Source organism: Chenopodium quinoa, unplaced genomic scaffold (assembly GCF_001683475.1).
Source record: "Chenopodium quinoa cultivar QQ74 unplaced genomic scaffold, ASM168347v1, whole genome shotgun sequence".
Classification (NCBI taxonomy): domain Eukaryota; kingdom Viridiplantae; phylum Streptophyta; class Magnoliopsida; order Caryophyllales; family Amaranthaceae; genus Chenopodium; species Chenopodium quinoa.
In genome coordinates this window covers 3,406,257-3,421,913 of record NW_018742974.1, presented here as the reverse complement: position 1 = coordinate 3,421,913, position 15,657 = coordinate 3,406,257, and the positions used below count along the sequence as shown (strand labels likewise).

General features: G+C 39.0%; 1 protein-coding gene across 4 annotated transcripts; it reads right to left on the bottom strand.

The window, feature by feature from the left end:
* Positions 1-390: 390 nt before the first annotated feature.
* LOC110729254 lies at positions 391-5,552 on the bottom strand. 4 transcript variants are annotated; one of them, XM_021908983.1, is made up of 9 exons: positions 5,469-5,552; positions 5,248-5,361; positions 3,600-3,833; positions 2,392-3,144; positions 2,048-2,098; positions 1,761-1,931; positions 1,476-1,636; positions 771-1,352; positions 391-675 (listed from the first exon to the last, which is right to left on the bottom strand). In XM_021908983.1, the coding sequence occupies exons 4-7, from the start codon at positions 2,793-2,795 to the stop codon at positions 1,501-1,503; spliced, it is 762 nt and encodes a 253-aa protein (XP_021764675.1). In that variant the 5' UTR covers positions 2,796-3,144; positions 3,600-3,833; positions 5,248-5,361; positions 5,469-5,552; the 3' UTR covers positions 391-675; positions 771-1,352; positions 1,476-1,500. The 4 variants fall into 4 exon arrangements, with proteins under 4 accessions (XP_021764675.1, XP_021764673.1, XP_021764674.1 ...); XM_021908981.1 differs by having other exon boundaries at positions 1,074-1,352; XM_021908982.1 differs by having other exon boundaries at positions 1,074-1,346.
* Positions 5,553-15,657: the final 10,105 nt, after the last annotated feature.

The window sequence follows — 15,657 nt, the reverse complement described above, 5'->3', positions numbered from 1 at the left end:
CTCAAGTAAGTGTGAACATTTTCTTCTTTATTTTGTATTATTGTTTTTTTGTATGAATTTTGGCCTTTTGTTTTTTTTTATCGTTCTTTTAATTTTTGTGTTCTTAGTATTTTGATGCTGGTCGCAACGCAAGGAATGAAGGGTCTCGTGCTTCTGGATCTTCTAATGTTTCAAATTATGATGCAATGTTATCAATGTTTGACAAGACAAGTAATTCATAGGTTTTCAATATATTTGAACACTTTTTCATAGGTTTACAATATGTAATAATATTCAAATGCTTATTAATTTTCAATATATATGAAAATTTTTGCATTATAATTTTATTGTTATAATTTTTTAATTAAAATAAATATTGACAAACATATTTTATAAAATGAACTACTACAGTTTAATATTTGAGCACAAGTTTAATGTCAACATTTACTACAAATATTACATACTTATGTCAATCTCAATCCAAATTAAAAATTCAAACAACATTTGTCTTCATCAAACTTCAAATTCAAACAAATTACATAAAATCACTGTCTCTTGAAATGTCAATAAACCTAAATATTAATTCTCTTCCATTCTTTTTCTTGCTGCCATTTTCACTTTGTATCCTTCTTTGTTGGTGGGGCCTAATATGATTTCTGAACAATATTGCACTCTAAGCTTCCTTATTTGATCAACCTGAACATGCACCCCGAAATTATATAATTATGAACACTATATAAAATGTCTTGAACATAAAAAGAAAACGTTTGAACAGTATTTTTGAAACTCACATTATTTGCTTTCAAATCACAATTCCATTCTACCAAAGGCTCTGTTGTGTATGTTTCCATATGTTTCATCACGTAAACACCACAATTTTTATGATCCAAATTGCTTTTCCATTTCATCTTGATAAAATCAGTCTTGAAACTTAAGACTCTAGCAATATCACTTCCTATATAATCCTTTGTTCGCATAAAATATGAAAAAGCTTCTAGCCGTAAAACATAATAACATACTTTTTGAACATCTCAACTCAATTTACTGAACACAGTCTAAGAACAAATTGAACAAAAAATAATTTAGTACTTTACCATTTTTTGAGGATTATCTTCATATTTGGTAGATGCTTTGACATTCATTGGAAGCTTCCTGTTGTCAATCAAATCAATTGTTCCATTGTACATGTTGATACATAGCAAGTAGAAGTGCTTAAATGCAGGAACAAGAAACAAGAATTCCCTAAATTTTTTTATGTTGGTGATACCACTATTTGTCATTTCATAGTTCAGTCTTTCTGCAAACTTCTCATGTCTTTCTTCTTTTGTGGTGTTCACACTTTTACCCATGTCTCTGCACACAATCAACTGCAACTAACCATTCAAATAATGAAAAGTTATTATAAAAATAATGAACACTAAACAAAATATACTAAACAGTTTGTAGAAAATATTAAATATGGTTTATTTAAGAATATTGAATATATATTTTCTTACGTATGGCATTGTGGAGAAGTAAATGCTATGTTTTTTTGCCTTTGGTGTTCAGAATATGAGCCCAAGCATCGATAACTGCATTGTCGACCTCTTCATCTGTTCCAAGTGTCCTCATTTCTTCCCTGTTGACACTATTTTCTCCATCATGGTACAGTACTTCACTGCCAATACAAGAAAAAAAATAACAAACTAAGTTAAGCTTCATTTTATTATTTGAACTATATAAATAAATATCTGAACAAAGTAAATTAATTTTTGAACAATGAAATTATATTAGAAACTTACTTATTAGGACCTTCACTGAATGCATAATCAGATAAAGTTGCTTGCATTGCACTAACATTTTTGAACAAATCCACATATTTAATCATGAATGAGGATTTTAGACAAGCTGGCAATTTTGTAACTTCTCTTCGTGGTCTTTTGTTTGCATCAACAACCTGTTTTGTTTTTGGTCTAATGTAACAATATAAAAGTATTGTTAGTTTTTTTGAAATATACATTTACGAAACTGAACTGTATATGAATTGCTAATGAACTTTGATCGAATATATATGTTTTTATACAATTACCCCTTTGATTTTTCAGAAACTTCTCTTTCTTTTCCTGCTTCTTCTTTAGATCTGTAGATTTAAACATACAATAAAGACATATGAGCATCTAAATATAATTATTTGAACACAGAAAATTAATATAGTAAATATATCATTCAATACTTCATAAATACATTTATATTTGTACTTGTTCTGATTTCATCCAAAATATTTATGCTGACTTTTTCAGCTTCTATCCTAGTTGTCCAAAAAATTACAGATTCATTACATTACTTCCAAAATATTTACATATCTTTTTCTTTTTCTTTTCTACCCTACTGCCCAAAAAATTACATATAGATGTTCAGATAGAATGACATTACCCTTGATATTGAAAGTCCTTTGAAAGTGAGTTCGTCAAAATATCATCAAGTGTTGCATCATTGGTTTCAAATATATTGGCAAAGTCAGTGGCATCATCAAACATGTCTTCAAAAGGCATATGTGACGACTCTCCAGGTGCATCAAGTTCTGCCATTTCAAAAGGCACCTCCTTTGCCTTTCCCTTTTCACCACTTTCTGCCACTTCTTTTTCAGGACCTTTCTCTCCTCTACCTATGGTAAGTGTTAGGTCAAGTGTACTTTTCCTAACACCAGCACTTTCTTCCCTTTGATCTCCACTTGCCATAGGAGAAGCACCACTTACCATAGGACTTCTGCTTCCTCCAGTTTGACCATTTGTTGGTGCTGGAGGATCATCAATTCTCAAATCAAAAGCACTTTCCATGTTATAATCCTCCCCTACCTTCTGTTTTCCCCATGCTCTTCTTCTCTCTTTTTCTTTTTTTTTTCTCAGCTTCTCTTCTTTCTGTTTCTTTTTTCTCAGCTTCCTTCTTTTCCAAATACTCTCTTTCAATATGATTAATAGCCTTCAAGAAAGACTCTATTCCAAAGAAAGCCTCATCTTCACTCAAATTGGAATAATCATTCTTTCTTTTTCCAATAAGACTTTCAACACTTTTGATTATCATGTTGTTAGGGAACAGGTTTTTTCCTAGCTTCAACTTCTCAGTCATTTTTGATACACAACTTCCCAAAGTCTTTACAATATCCATCAAATCATCCATAACTTCCTCCTGATTTCAATATAAAATAATTGACTTAAGTTTACAGTTTTTGAACATGCATTATAAGTTGATGAACATCAGAAGTTTAAAGAATGAATGTTTAACTGATTTGATGATCAAGTATTAAAGTATTCTTTATTATTTGAACTTTAGACGAAAACATTTGAACATTTATCATAACACTCTGAACAAATAGAAATAAAATTTGAACAAAAAAGTAAACGAACTTTGGTTGGCAGATTCTCCTGGTTTCAATATAAAATAATTGACATATGTTTGCAGTATTTTGAACATGCATTTAAAGTTAATGAACAACAAAAATTTGTTGAATGAAGTTTTAACTGATTTGATAATGCAGTATTATAGTATTCTTTATTATTTGAACATTTGACGAAAGCATTTGAACATTTGTCATTACACTCTGAACTACTAGAAATAAATTTTGAACAGAAAAGAAAATGAACCTTGGTTGGCAGATTCTCAGATATTGGCAAATCATCGCTTTCTTGTTGTTGAACTTTTTATTGTTGTTGTTGTCCAGATATTTGTATTCTTTCTAACACACTTCCCAATCCAAATTGAGACTTTCCTTCCAATTTTATTCTTTCTTGAATCATATCTCTATTCCGAGCTGAAATGATTGGGTATGTCCTTGGTTGCTCGATACCTCTTTTTTGCACTCGATCACAATACAATAACTGTGCCATTAAAAAAGCATACCAAAACATTATTTCTGTTATGAAATTTTTAAAAAATGAAACAAGCATATATGCATTAAAATTTGAACAAACATAATCAAAAACCTTGAAACTTTGAACATATTGATATATGGCATTAAAATTTTGAACAATCATAATCAAAAACCTTGAAACAAACATAGGAATATAAGACATTAAAATTTTGAACAGTCATACCAAAACTGTTGAACATAAGAATAAAAGGTATAATTCATATTATAATAAGGCAAACACATTTTGAACATATGCCATTTTAATTTTGAACTAATAGGTATAACTTTTGAACATCATGCAATACAATATGAACAAATAATAAAAATAACAAAAGCCAAAAGAATACCAACAAGAAAGGCAGTGGTCCCTTAAAAAAACCCTTGGTGTTTTGTTTCCACTCAGGTACTGTGGAAATCAGACTTTGTAGCACATACTTGCACCAATTCAATTCCTTTATTTCATCACAATCTTGAATTGAGTGTAGGAATTTGTAGTGGCAGTAAAGGTTTTGGCTTGTTTTCATCATTGAGTTTACAGCGAGCACAAGGAAATCTATTTTGAACATTTCAGCTACTTCTCCTGTGTTCTTCTCTTTTGAATCTATGGCTGCTGTGATATATTTCCTCTTATGCAAATCTTGTTGATCTCTCTTGATCTTCTTTTCTTCCTCACTTTCATACTTCTCAAAAATCCATTGTGTTCTAGGGCTACCAGTTTTACACCCCCACATTTCCCTCCACCTCATCAAAGGTGTCACAATCTCCAAATCTTCATCTTCTTCCTCTGCCTTGTTTGGCTCTTTTTCAGAAACAATTTTTTTACCTCTAGGTACTCCATATACTATCTGAACATCTTGTTCATTGATCTCCACTGATTTGTTAAATGGCAAGTATTAGATGCTGCTGTTTTCTTCAAAATGTTTCAACAACCAAGCACAAAACACTGCAACATTTTCTGGCAAATTCACAGAAAGAAATGCCCCAAATCCCATTTCTTTCACTACTTGTTTTTGTTGTGGGGTTAAGCTACCTATAAACTTCATAAACTTAACATGTCCCACTCTAACACATAGCTTATCTTCTTTAACCTCATCATCATCACTCAAATTCACTACATTGTCATCAATCAGCTCATCATCATCAACTTTTCTCTTTCTTTCTCAATCTTCTCAACTTTTTTTTCCTTTCTCCTTTTTTTGAACTTTTTCAACCTTTTTCTGAACTTCTTTTTCCTTCTTCTGAACTCCCTTTTTAACAACCTTTTGTGAAGATTGTTCTCCTTCCTTTGCACCAGTTTTTTCTTTTATCTGAACCCCCTTTTGTTTTGTTTGAACCCCCTTTCTAATTTTCTAAGCTATGTTAAACTCTGATTCTGGAATTACCTCTGCTTCAACATGCTTTTCTTGCTCTTCTGGGGTGCTTTGGCTGCGCAACACTCTTGATGTTGTAGGGCTTGTGTTTTTCTTTTTTTTTTTGTAGCTATATGTTTTTTCTTCCTGTTTTAATCATTTATATAGTTTAAGTTAAAAAATTCTTACATTTATGTAATTAAATGAACATTACACTATAAATAAAATGATTGAAAAACATATTAACATTTTACCTTGGCTTGCGCTGACTAGCATTGTCACCATTTTTTCCATCTGGTTCAGAATTTCCTGTAAGATGTTCAGAATTTCCTTGTTCTTCAGATGGGACTACAGAATTTGTTGGAGGTTGTTCAGAATTTTTTGATGGGAGTACAGAAGTTTCCTTAGGATGTTCAATATTTGTGATGGGACTACAGGATTTGTTGGAGGTTGTTCAGGATTTTTTGATGGTAGTACAGAAGATGGTTGAGGTTTTTCAGAATTTCCTGATGTGAGTTCAGAAGTTCCCATGGATTGTTCAGAACTTTCTGATGGGAGTACAGAAGTTGGTTGAGGTTTTTCAGAATTTCCAGATGGGAGTTCAGAAGTTCCTTTAGGTAGATCAGAACTTCCTAATGGGAGTGCAGAAGTTTCTGGTTGTTTCTCATGATTTTTTTTTTCTGTTTGAGGGGGTATATGTGTTTCTGATAGAAGTACAGAAGTTTGTGGAGGTACATCAGAAGTTTTGTATGGTTCTGGGTGTTCAGTGGGTTGGGAGGGTTGTTCAGAAGTTTTAGGATGTTGTTCTGATGTTTCAGGGTGCTTTCCAGCAGTTGGACTGTTAATAAAGAAAAATAACAACAAAATTAACATTTTATATGAACATAAACCAATTTTTATATATATTATTTCTAATTAATATTTGGCTATAAACCAAATTTAATTTTATATGAATATATCCTAATATTTTAATGTAAAGCAACCTAAATTTGAAGGTGTTCAGTTATTATTTTTTGTCATTCAAATGTTTTTCATGGTTTGTTCAAAAAAATATCCAAACATTATCACAATATATCAATATACAATCAAATATATATAGAATTGTGGGGTGTTCAGTGTTTGTTGTTTATTGTTCAAATTTTTTGATAGGGTGTTCATCTGAAAATTTAATAATTAAATATTATCAATTATTCCAATACAAACTGAAATGAAATATGTTCAGTGGTTATTTATTTCTATTCAAAAGAGTTTGAAGTGTTGTTCAAAAACATATCAATACATAATTAAAATTGATAAACATGCAAGCAAATATACAAACATAAATACACAATTATGGGTTTTCAGTTGATTATTTAGAATTTTCCTTCAAAAAAATAACATATATTCACATTAAATAGGAAACATATGAATCAAAAATTCAAAATATACCTGTTTGATGGACTTCCTTCTATATCTTCTAATTTCTTCGTTTTTTGGTGTTTTCACTTGAACATCTGACTTAATGTCCCGTTCAACACAATTTTGTTTCAAATTAATTTTCAATTTTAAAAATTAGGGTTTAAATTACTCATTTTGTTGGTAATTAGAACAATAAATCACTTACATATGTTCGTCTTCACCACTAGACGAAGTTTGTTTTGATTTTCTACAAAAAAAAAACAAAAAAATCAAACAAAAAAAAACAAAATTATATCAATGATTTAACATTTCAAAAAATTAAAACAACAATAGTTTAAAAAATTTATCAAAATTGAATCAAAATCAAAGTTATTGAAGTGATGTTCACCTTTTTGAAGGTGATTTCGGTGAATCTCTTCATTCGCCATGGAATTGCAGTAGTTTTTAGAGAGAGAAATTTAGAGTTGAGTGAGAAAAATGAAATGAGGAGAGAGAAATGCAAATGAATTTATGAGATGAAACTTTATAATTTACGAGAAGAGAAAGATTTTTTTATATAAAATGATTAAAAAAATAAAGTGGCGGTTCATTAGAAGGATTAGAACGGTTATTTTTTTTTTTAAAAAAAAACCGAAAACATGATGTTTGGGTTGGGCGTATTTTTTGTTTGGGTTGTGTTTATTGGCCACGTGTTGGGCTGGAGCATGTAGTTTACTGTGCACCATGGTGCACAGAATACCAATTGACAAACATCAACAAACTCGCCCGATCGGGCCCGGTCAACTAAAGTTGGACTGCTTTGCTTCTCCTTGGACTTGGGCTTCTTGACTTGAGTCCAAGTTCTCTTTTATGCTTGGTCCATTAATCCATAATAATAATGTAGACCACTCTCTTCTCTAATCGAGCCCTTATTCACCGAACTAAATTCCTTTAACTCGGTCTTGGGCTTTAATATACGGTCATAAAATAAGATTCGACTCTAATATATTCGCAGTGGCTCCATAAGCTCGGGAATTGACATAAACATGCAAATTCCTGCAAAATAATACCAACTCTACAAAAACACTAAAAAAACGTATATTAGTAACAAAAATAGCTCCGTAGAGCTCAAATAAGCACAAATATGACCGTGGGACGGGGAATAAATAAATATATATATAATAGACTCATCAAACTCCCCTAAGACAAACATTTGCTTTTCCCTAAGCAAATCAATGAATAAATAAATCAATACTTCACCCCAAATACAATTTAAATCAATAAAAATAATTAAAGGTAAATCTAACAACACATGTATCAAAGTCAACCAATCAAATTCATCCAACTGCCATACTTCCCTAACAATTGTCAAGTAGAGCAAAGCACAAGAGCATATAGAATTCAAGACTAGTGCTCACACACTCAAATCTCATTTATGTGGCGAGTAAAAGATGTACTTGTAGACACCCATTTGTGTCTCCCCAAAACCAAACCCAATGATGAGTACCTTTCACGTCGAATCATTATCGAATGAAACGAAAGTGTGGAAAGTCTTGTGTTGCGGATAAGTTTTAATTTCTTTTCTCTTCTTTCTGTTTTTGAAAACTTATTTGAAGAAAACAGCCAATCCAGTTTGATTAATCCATGATCTGGGTCCAATAGTAGTGTAGTTGGATGGGGCTTGACAAGAGCTTTCCAACGATATATTATAAGCCCAATTCCGATGAATATTGAAGAAGTTATGGCCAATTTACTAAACTGGGCCCAGTTTGAGCTTTATATGCGGCCCAATGATCTAGGGGAGGGCCTAAAATGATTTATCATTCCTAATGCAATTAGGAATGGTTTTAGTCTTCTAGATTCTTCTAGAAGGTTCTTTTCATTCCTAATTCAATTAGCATTGATAAATTGACTTTTGTTGACTTTTCAGAGTTTTAATTAAAATCAAATAGCATTTTTGAGGAAAAGATACGATTTTATCCTCCAGTACGACAAACTTATCTGATTTTCGAAAACGCGTCAAAAACAGGCCTGGCGCTTGACTCCAGGCATTGGCGCCTGGAACCAGGCCTGGCGCCTGGCGTCAATTAGCTGGTGCTGGCGCCAGCTCTGTTTTGCGTGCGCCAACCTTGTTTTTCGTGCCCATACTCTGTTTTGTTTATTTTATTTTTTTGGCTGATTTTCTCTAAAAATAACGTATTAAAAACTCCGTTTTCATTCACCAATTCTCAAGAATTTTCACCTACAATCAGTTTTCATTCGCAATCATTAATTCTCTAATTCCCTCTTAATTCATTCATCTCTTCATCTTTCTCTTTTTCTAAACCTTACTTTTACATACAAAATTTCGCATTCGCAAGATCTAGAAACACCTAGCCATATTCGAAGTTGCCTTCGCCCTAGACGTGAAAGGATTAATTTCTGAGGGTTTGGTCCCAAATCTCTATTTCAATTATTTAATTTGATTGTTTATATTATTATTTTCCTTGAAGTTACTAACGTGTGTGTTTCGGGGTTTTCTGATGTCCTGCGGGAGAGTTACAACACCGAGACTGGAACCGGCCGCCTGTACCTGCAAAACAACGGAGACTCCTGAGAGCTCCGCCTCCAACGGTCAAGTTAGTACCTGATTAAGGAGTAATGATTGCGGAAATAAAAGTAATTGGGTCTCTCTAGGTGAGAGTGTTTAATGTATAATTCGTGAGTGATTAGAGTTCTGTCTCTGATTCCCTCTTTTCCGTCCTCCTCTTAATGAGGATTAAGAGGAGTATTTATAGTCTTGAGAAGCGTGCCACTCTCTAGGTTTAGGGTAAACCTAGGGCTGACCGGGCCTCTAAACAAGATTGGGCCTTGGTGGCCGGTTTTCCCATTTGGCATGGGTGGACACGTGGCGTGTCTCAATTAGTCCGCAGAGGACGTATCTGTGATTGACACGTGGCAGGCTCCTATTTGCCTACGTGAAGGACACGTGGCGGAACCTGGTTGGTCCACTTGTCAGTCGGTGATTGGAGGATAAAAATCCCCTAATCATTTGCCCCTCACAGGTGGCACGTGACTGGTCACGTGTCGCCTGTGACAGGTGTCACATGGTGAGAGGCGACGGCCTGCTACAGGTGTCACCTTGCAAACGGCCGAGAGATTTTCCCGCCCACATTTTGAATTTGGAAGCGACCCTTCGCCTTCTCACTTCGCCTATATAAGGAAGTGCTGACTTCGGTCATTTTCACATTTGAGAACTTTGCGAGAACATTCGGACCCCTGAACTTGCTCTGACATTTCGGACATTTTCTGCCTACCGCCTGTTCTGACAAGCCGACTGACCCGGATTTCCAGATCTTCATCAACCGTCACTCGTTCAGGTAACTCAGTTCTCTTACTCTTAATTTTCTTTTTATTTTTTGAAATGGCACCACGGAAGCACACGACACGACCTAAGTTAGTGATCAGCCGGTCATCGGGGACGGCTGAATCTAGGACTAGGAGTGCCGCCTGCCCTTTTCTGGACCCATCTTTACCCTTTATACGAAGTCCGACTGTATCTGTGTCTATGCAGAACGTGATGGCCAGAACCAAAAAGACTGCCATGATATCAAACTCAGACGGCTCCTCCCAAAGGGTGCTCCTTAGTGAAACATCTGACCAGGCGCCAGATGTAGATTTGAACCGAGGCGGCTGCCAAGCCGACAGTTCTAAGAGAGGGGGCAAGGTGTTCCCTTCCCATCTTACCGTTGATATGTCTAACTTTACTCCTGCTCCTTCTAAGGGAGAGGAGGCGGGCCCCTCTAGGAGAAGGGAGGAGTCGTCCTCTTCGGACTCATCAGAGGACGAGTCCGAGTCCAGCTCTTCTGGCCACAGTTCTCCAGGCTCAGAAGAAAAACATAGCCGCCTACAAGAGGCGAGACTTTCTCACGCAGTTGAGAAGGGGGACAATTGGGCGGAGCCGTCCGCCTCTTACAGAGAGGAAAACGCCCCCTACTACTGCAAAGTGCCCCGGGGCCGGCTCGCAACCATGCAAGACAACGTGGCGAGCTTTATTGCCAACCACAGAATGGGCCCGGAATTTTTACTGTTCGTGCCGGATCCAGAAGACACTGTCGTCTGGCCGGCTGGTACCAGCTATAATGACGGCTGCTTTGGCTGCTATGTTGCGGCCATCAAAGCTGGACTGCGCTTCCCATTACATCCGGCTGTTCAGCGGATTTTAGATGGGTATGATTTGGGGTTATGGCAGTTAGCCCCCAACTCTTGGGTAAACGTACTCGGCTATGTGGCCGGGTGCGAAATGTACGGGGTGGAGCCAAACTTTGAGGCTTTCGCCCACATGAACTATCTCAGCCGGACCCCTAAGTCGGGAGGTACCGGCTGGTATCAATTAACAAGCCATAGGGGCTACCTCATGACGAGAGGTAAGGCGAACAAATGGAAGGATTGGCGGAACACCTTTCTTATCATTGAGGGTTCAGATACGGAGCTGAACCAACGCTTTAACAAGTGGAATAGGGATCCGCCTCTTCTCGCAGGCGGTCGCAGCATGCCGCCTGTTCCCCCAAAGGCTAAAAAAGAGATCCTAGACAAAGGACTCTTCAAAGTAGAGACTAGGGTGAACTCTACTTCAGGGGTACGAGAGCAAGTACCCCTACACTGCGTCCCGAGCTTTAAGTGGCTCTATGATGAGTACTTTTTGGCCGCCTGTGGCCTCAGCAGTCGGTGCTCTAGAGGTAGCCGGCCTGTCAAATACTTTGTTTTTTTTTTTTTCAAGCCTTGTTTACTTGAGATTTTTACTAACTTTGCTGTTTATTTTTTGCAGCTGACGCCATGAGTAAAATAACAGCATCCAAGACTGCGGCGGCCATGTTGCGGGCCTCGCTCATGAAACAGTCTTATGCCGACTCCCCCAACAAGGGGGCACCCTTGGTAAGCTTCGAAAACTCTTCCTCTTTTAGTTGTCTTATGCATATACTAACTCTTTTTGTTTTCAGTCTGGCACTCCAAGGGCTTCTTCCTCGCAACAGCCGGACCCCAAGGCCCGGAGGACGACTGTTGCAAGCTCTCCTGGGTCTTCCAGGAAAACGGTGGCGGCTGAGAAGCAGCCGGCCACTTCTTCAAAAACCCCGGCGGGGCCGCCTAGTAGTATGGACCCTCACTTGTAAAAACTCACTCTTGCTTCCTTCTTGACTAGGTCTAACTTTTTTCCTTTCGCTTAATGCAGCCGGCCCTCAGGGGCTTGACTTGGTTGAGGTAGCCAAGTCCATGGTTAAAGTAGTTCCTCCATCTGACAGGGAGGCGGTCAGGGGTGCCGGCACCCTTGACCTTGATGGGATTTCAGGGATCCTTGCTGAGGTATACTGAGTTTTTGAATTCCAGGACGCCTGTTATCTTTTTTTGCTTGGAAGCTGACGCCTGTTTTTCTTTGTACTTAGGCCCTGCTCCGAGTCAACAGCCTTCGCAAGCCGATTGATCGGAAAAACAAAGAGGTAAAGGCCGCAAAAGCTATGGCTGCCTCCAGCTGTGATAAGGCAATGTTTCAAATTGCCCAAAATGAAGTACTGACCATTGATCTTCTTTATTATGAGGCGCAGGCTACCGCCGCTGTTCGGGCTCAGTTAGAGGCGGCCCAAAAGAAGGTTGACGAGCTGGAGGCGACCGTCACAAACCTTAAGGCCGAGCTGAAGCCTCTTCGCCAAAAAATGCACTCTTACGAAGTCATGGAGAAATCTTTGGCCAACGTAAAAGAACGCCTGGTGAACCAAGAGAAGAGTCTTACCCAAGAGCTCTCGGAAAAGGCCGAGCAAGAGAAGAAAGAGCTCGTCCGGGAGATGGTGGAAGACTCCGCTCAAATCCAGCGCATGACCTGGGAACGACTGTTCCCCAGTGCCGACTTTGCCTCCTGGGAAAAAACGTACCGCCAGTGTTCGGAAACATATAATCAACAGATCCTGGCGGCTGCTGAAGAAGAGGCATTGGATGGTGCGTTGGAGGAGGAAGAGCCGGTTGTGGCGCTTGTGCCACTTGGGGGTAAGGCATCAAAAGAGGGTGCAGCTAAAGCCGAGTCCAGCAAGAAGAGTGCTGACCAGGCGGCAGCTGCTGAAACTGAACTGCCCCCTTCTTAAGCTTTAAGTATTTTTTTTCCACGGCCTGCGTGCCGTTTGCTTTTGTAATTACCCGGCCAGGGGGCCGGGGTTATGAATATTTTTCATTAATGCAATCATTTTTGGTCTTGAAATTTGTCTAAGTGTTGAATATTTGCTATTGCTTTGTACACTATATCGACTGTTTTGCATGGCCGATTGTAGATAAGTACGGATGGTCCGCCTATGCCCCTGGACGACTGGTTGTCTGTTTTCAAGCTGGGCGATCAGTCGGCCATTTAGTTAATCGGTCTAGCAAGAGTAGTGGTTGAGACCCCTTTGTTTGTTGAAAACAGGCGGACGACTCATACCTTTTAGGCTCCATACTAAGTTTGAGTGACTATTAAGTTAACATAAGAGTTACTTAGTCTTCGTCACAATATTGATTGAGTAGTAGAGGTACCAGGCGACGGAGGCCGGCTGATCCTCTTGGTTTGCCAATTTTTGTTGGCTATTAACTCAATAGGTTCCCTAGTAGGAATAGGGGTTTGAGTGTCCTTGTTTGTTTAAAACAGGCGGACGACTCAAACTTTTTAGGTTCCATACCAAGTTTGAAGGAGTGACTATGAGTTAACGTTGAAGTTACTCAGTCGCCGCCACTTTTGTTTGAGAAGTAGAGGTACCAGGCGGCGTAGGCCGGCTAGACCCCTTGATTCGCCAATGTTTGTTGGCTATTAACTCAAAAGGTACCCCCTGCATTTATCCCAAGTAATACAGGCGGTTATCTGACTCAGATGTCAACTGCTACCACTGGTTTGGTTAGTGATAGAGTTATCCTTGTCTCAAAAACGGCTACGTGGTTGCCCTTGGGGACAGTCGTATAGGTGCCGTGTAATTAGTTTATAGAACAATGTTCCACCCAAAAGGGAGCTGCTCTCTGCGACGGATTTCATCCGGAGGGATGCCGTCGGACGCCTGCTATGATGTTGGGACAGGTCGTATTAGTTTTATAAATTGATCAGTTGGCTTGGCGCCTGGTCTGATCACTCGGCCTGTGGCCTTGGTAAGTTCTTGGTGAACGTAGGTGCTAAGTAAAAGAAGGGTAGCCGCCTGTTAGGCACAGGGTCGGCCAGGCCCTAATCTTTTTAGCTAAGTATTGTGAGTAAAATACTCAATGGAGGGTAGCCGACTGTAAAGGAACAGACGGCATGCCCCTCTGAAGATAGAGTGAAAAACTCAATGGAGAGTAGCCGACTGTAAAGGTACAGACGGCATGCCCCTCGTAATACAAAATTGAATAGTAAGTGCGAACTTTATTAAGTAGTTCTTTACTTTACATCATTCAGAAGAAATATTTTTTAAGATTATCCACATTCCAAGTTCGAGGCAACGGCTGTCCGTCTGGTGTTTCCAGACGGTAGGTACCGTCCCTGACCTCCTCATAGATTCGGTAGGGTCCTTCCCAGTTGGGCGTTAGTTTGCCAGACTCATTAGCCCTACCAACTGCTTCCATTTTTCTAAGTACAAAGTCCCCTACTTTGAGTGGACGCCTGTGCACTTTTCTGTTGTATGATCGAGTCATTCTCAGACGGTAGATCTCATGGCGCAAAACAGCATTGCCCCTCTTTTCAGGGAGTGAGTCTAACGCCAGGCGCATGGCTTCCCAGTTTGCCTCTTCGTCATATAGCATTACTCGAAGAGTCGGCTCGTAGTGTTCTATTGGAAGAACAGCTTCCGCACCATAAGTTAGGAGGAATGGAGTTTCTCCAGTCGCCCCTTTTTCAGTCGTCCTAATAGCCCAGAGAACATGTGGTAGTTCATCCGCCCATAGGCCGCCTGCTCGTTCAATCTTTTTCTTGAGACCGTCTGAGATGATTTTATTAAAGGCTTCTACCTGGCCGTTTGCTTGTGGACGGCCGACAGAAGCAAAGTAGTTTGCAATTCCTTGGTCACCCAACCAGCTTTTGAGAACAGGCGTCTCAAATTGGGGACCGTTATCAAAAACCATAGACATGGGAACCCCGAACCGAGTGATGACGTTTTTCCAAATGAATGAAATTACATCTTTCGTCTTGATTCCCTTTACAGCCTCCGCCTCTACCCATTTAGTGAAGTAGTCAACGGCAACAAGTATATACCTTCTGCCGCCTGTAGCAGGCGTATATGGACCCAGAATGTCCATGCCCCACTTAGCAAACGGTAGTGGGCTATGAATGGTAGTGAGGTCAGTAGCCGGACGGTGAATTAATTTGCCAAACCTTTGGCACTTGTCACATTTTTTCACCATCTCCATTGCATCAGCTTCTAAGGTAGGCCAGAAGTAGCCCTGGCGCCTTGCCCTTTGAGCAAGCGTCCTTCCACCTATATGTGAAGCACAGTAACCAGAGTGGAGATCGTCTAGTATCTCTCGTCCCTTTTCTGGAGTAACGCACTTTAAGAAAGGTTGTAGGTACCCCCTTTTGTGAAGTTCCCCCTTTATAATTTCAAAATTGGTGGCTCGTCTTTTCAGTGCTGCCGCCTGTTGAGGATCATCCGGCAGCGTACCGTTTGTAAGATATGCCCTGATTGAATCCATCCAGGTTGAGCTTCTGTCTAGGATTCCAATAGGGTTTTCCTCGATGCTTCTCTTCTCCATTACTTCCCAAAAAACAGTTCGTGGAGTATCGGAGGAGGCGGATGATGCTAATTTTGACAGTGCATCTGCCTGGTTGTTTTCTGATCTCGGCACTTGGATTAGATGGAAATCCTCAAGGGAGCCGACTGCTTGTCGGACCGCCTGTAAATACTTGATCATGGCCGGATGGGTTGCTTCGTATTCGCCATTGTACTGACTCACTATCAATTGTGCATCAGAACAGGCGTCTATTTTTCTTGCCCCTGCCGCCTTGCACATGCGGATCCCGGCTAGTAAAGCTTCATATTCTGCCTCATTGTTTGAAGCCTGAAAACTGAAGCGTAGAGCATACTCGAACCTGTCGCCCTCTGGAGATTGACATAC

What these genes read in the sequence shown, in the direction of transcription:
- LOC110729254 (XM_021908983.1), bottom strand. Translation starts at nt 2,795, where the DNA reads ATGGAAAGTGCTTTTGATTTGAGAATTGATGATCCTCCAGCACCAACA. An exon ending in GTTTCTGAAAAATCAAAGGG is followed by an intron (nt 1,932 to 2,047) that starts GTAATTGTATAA and finishes TTGTTACATTAG; the next exon opens with ACCAAAAACAAAACAGGTTG. An exon ending in TTCAGTGAAGGTCCTAATAA is followed by an intron (nt 1,637 to 1,760) that starts GTAAGTTTCTAA and finishes TTGTATTGGCAG; the next exon opens with TGAAGTACTGTACCATGATG.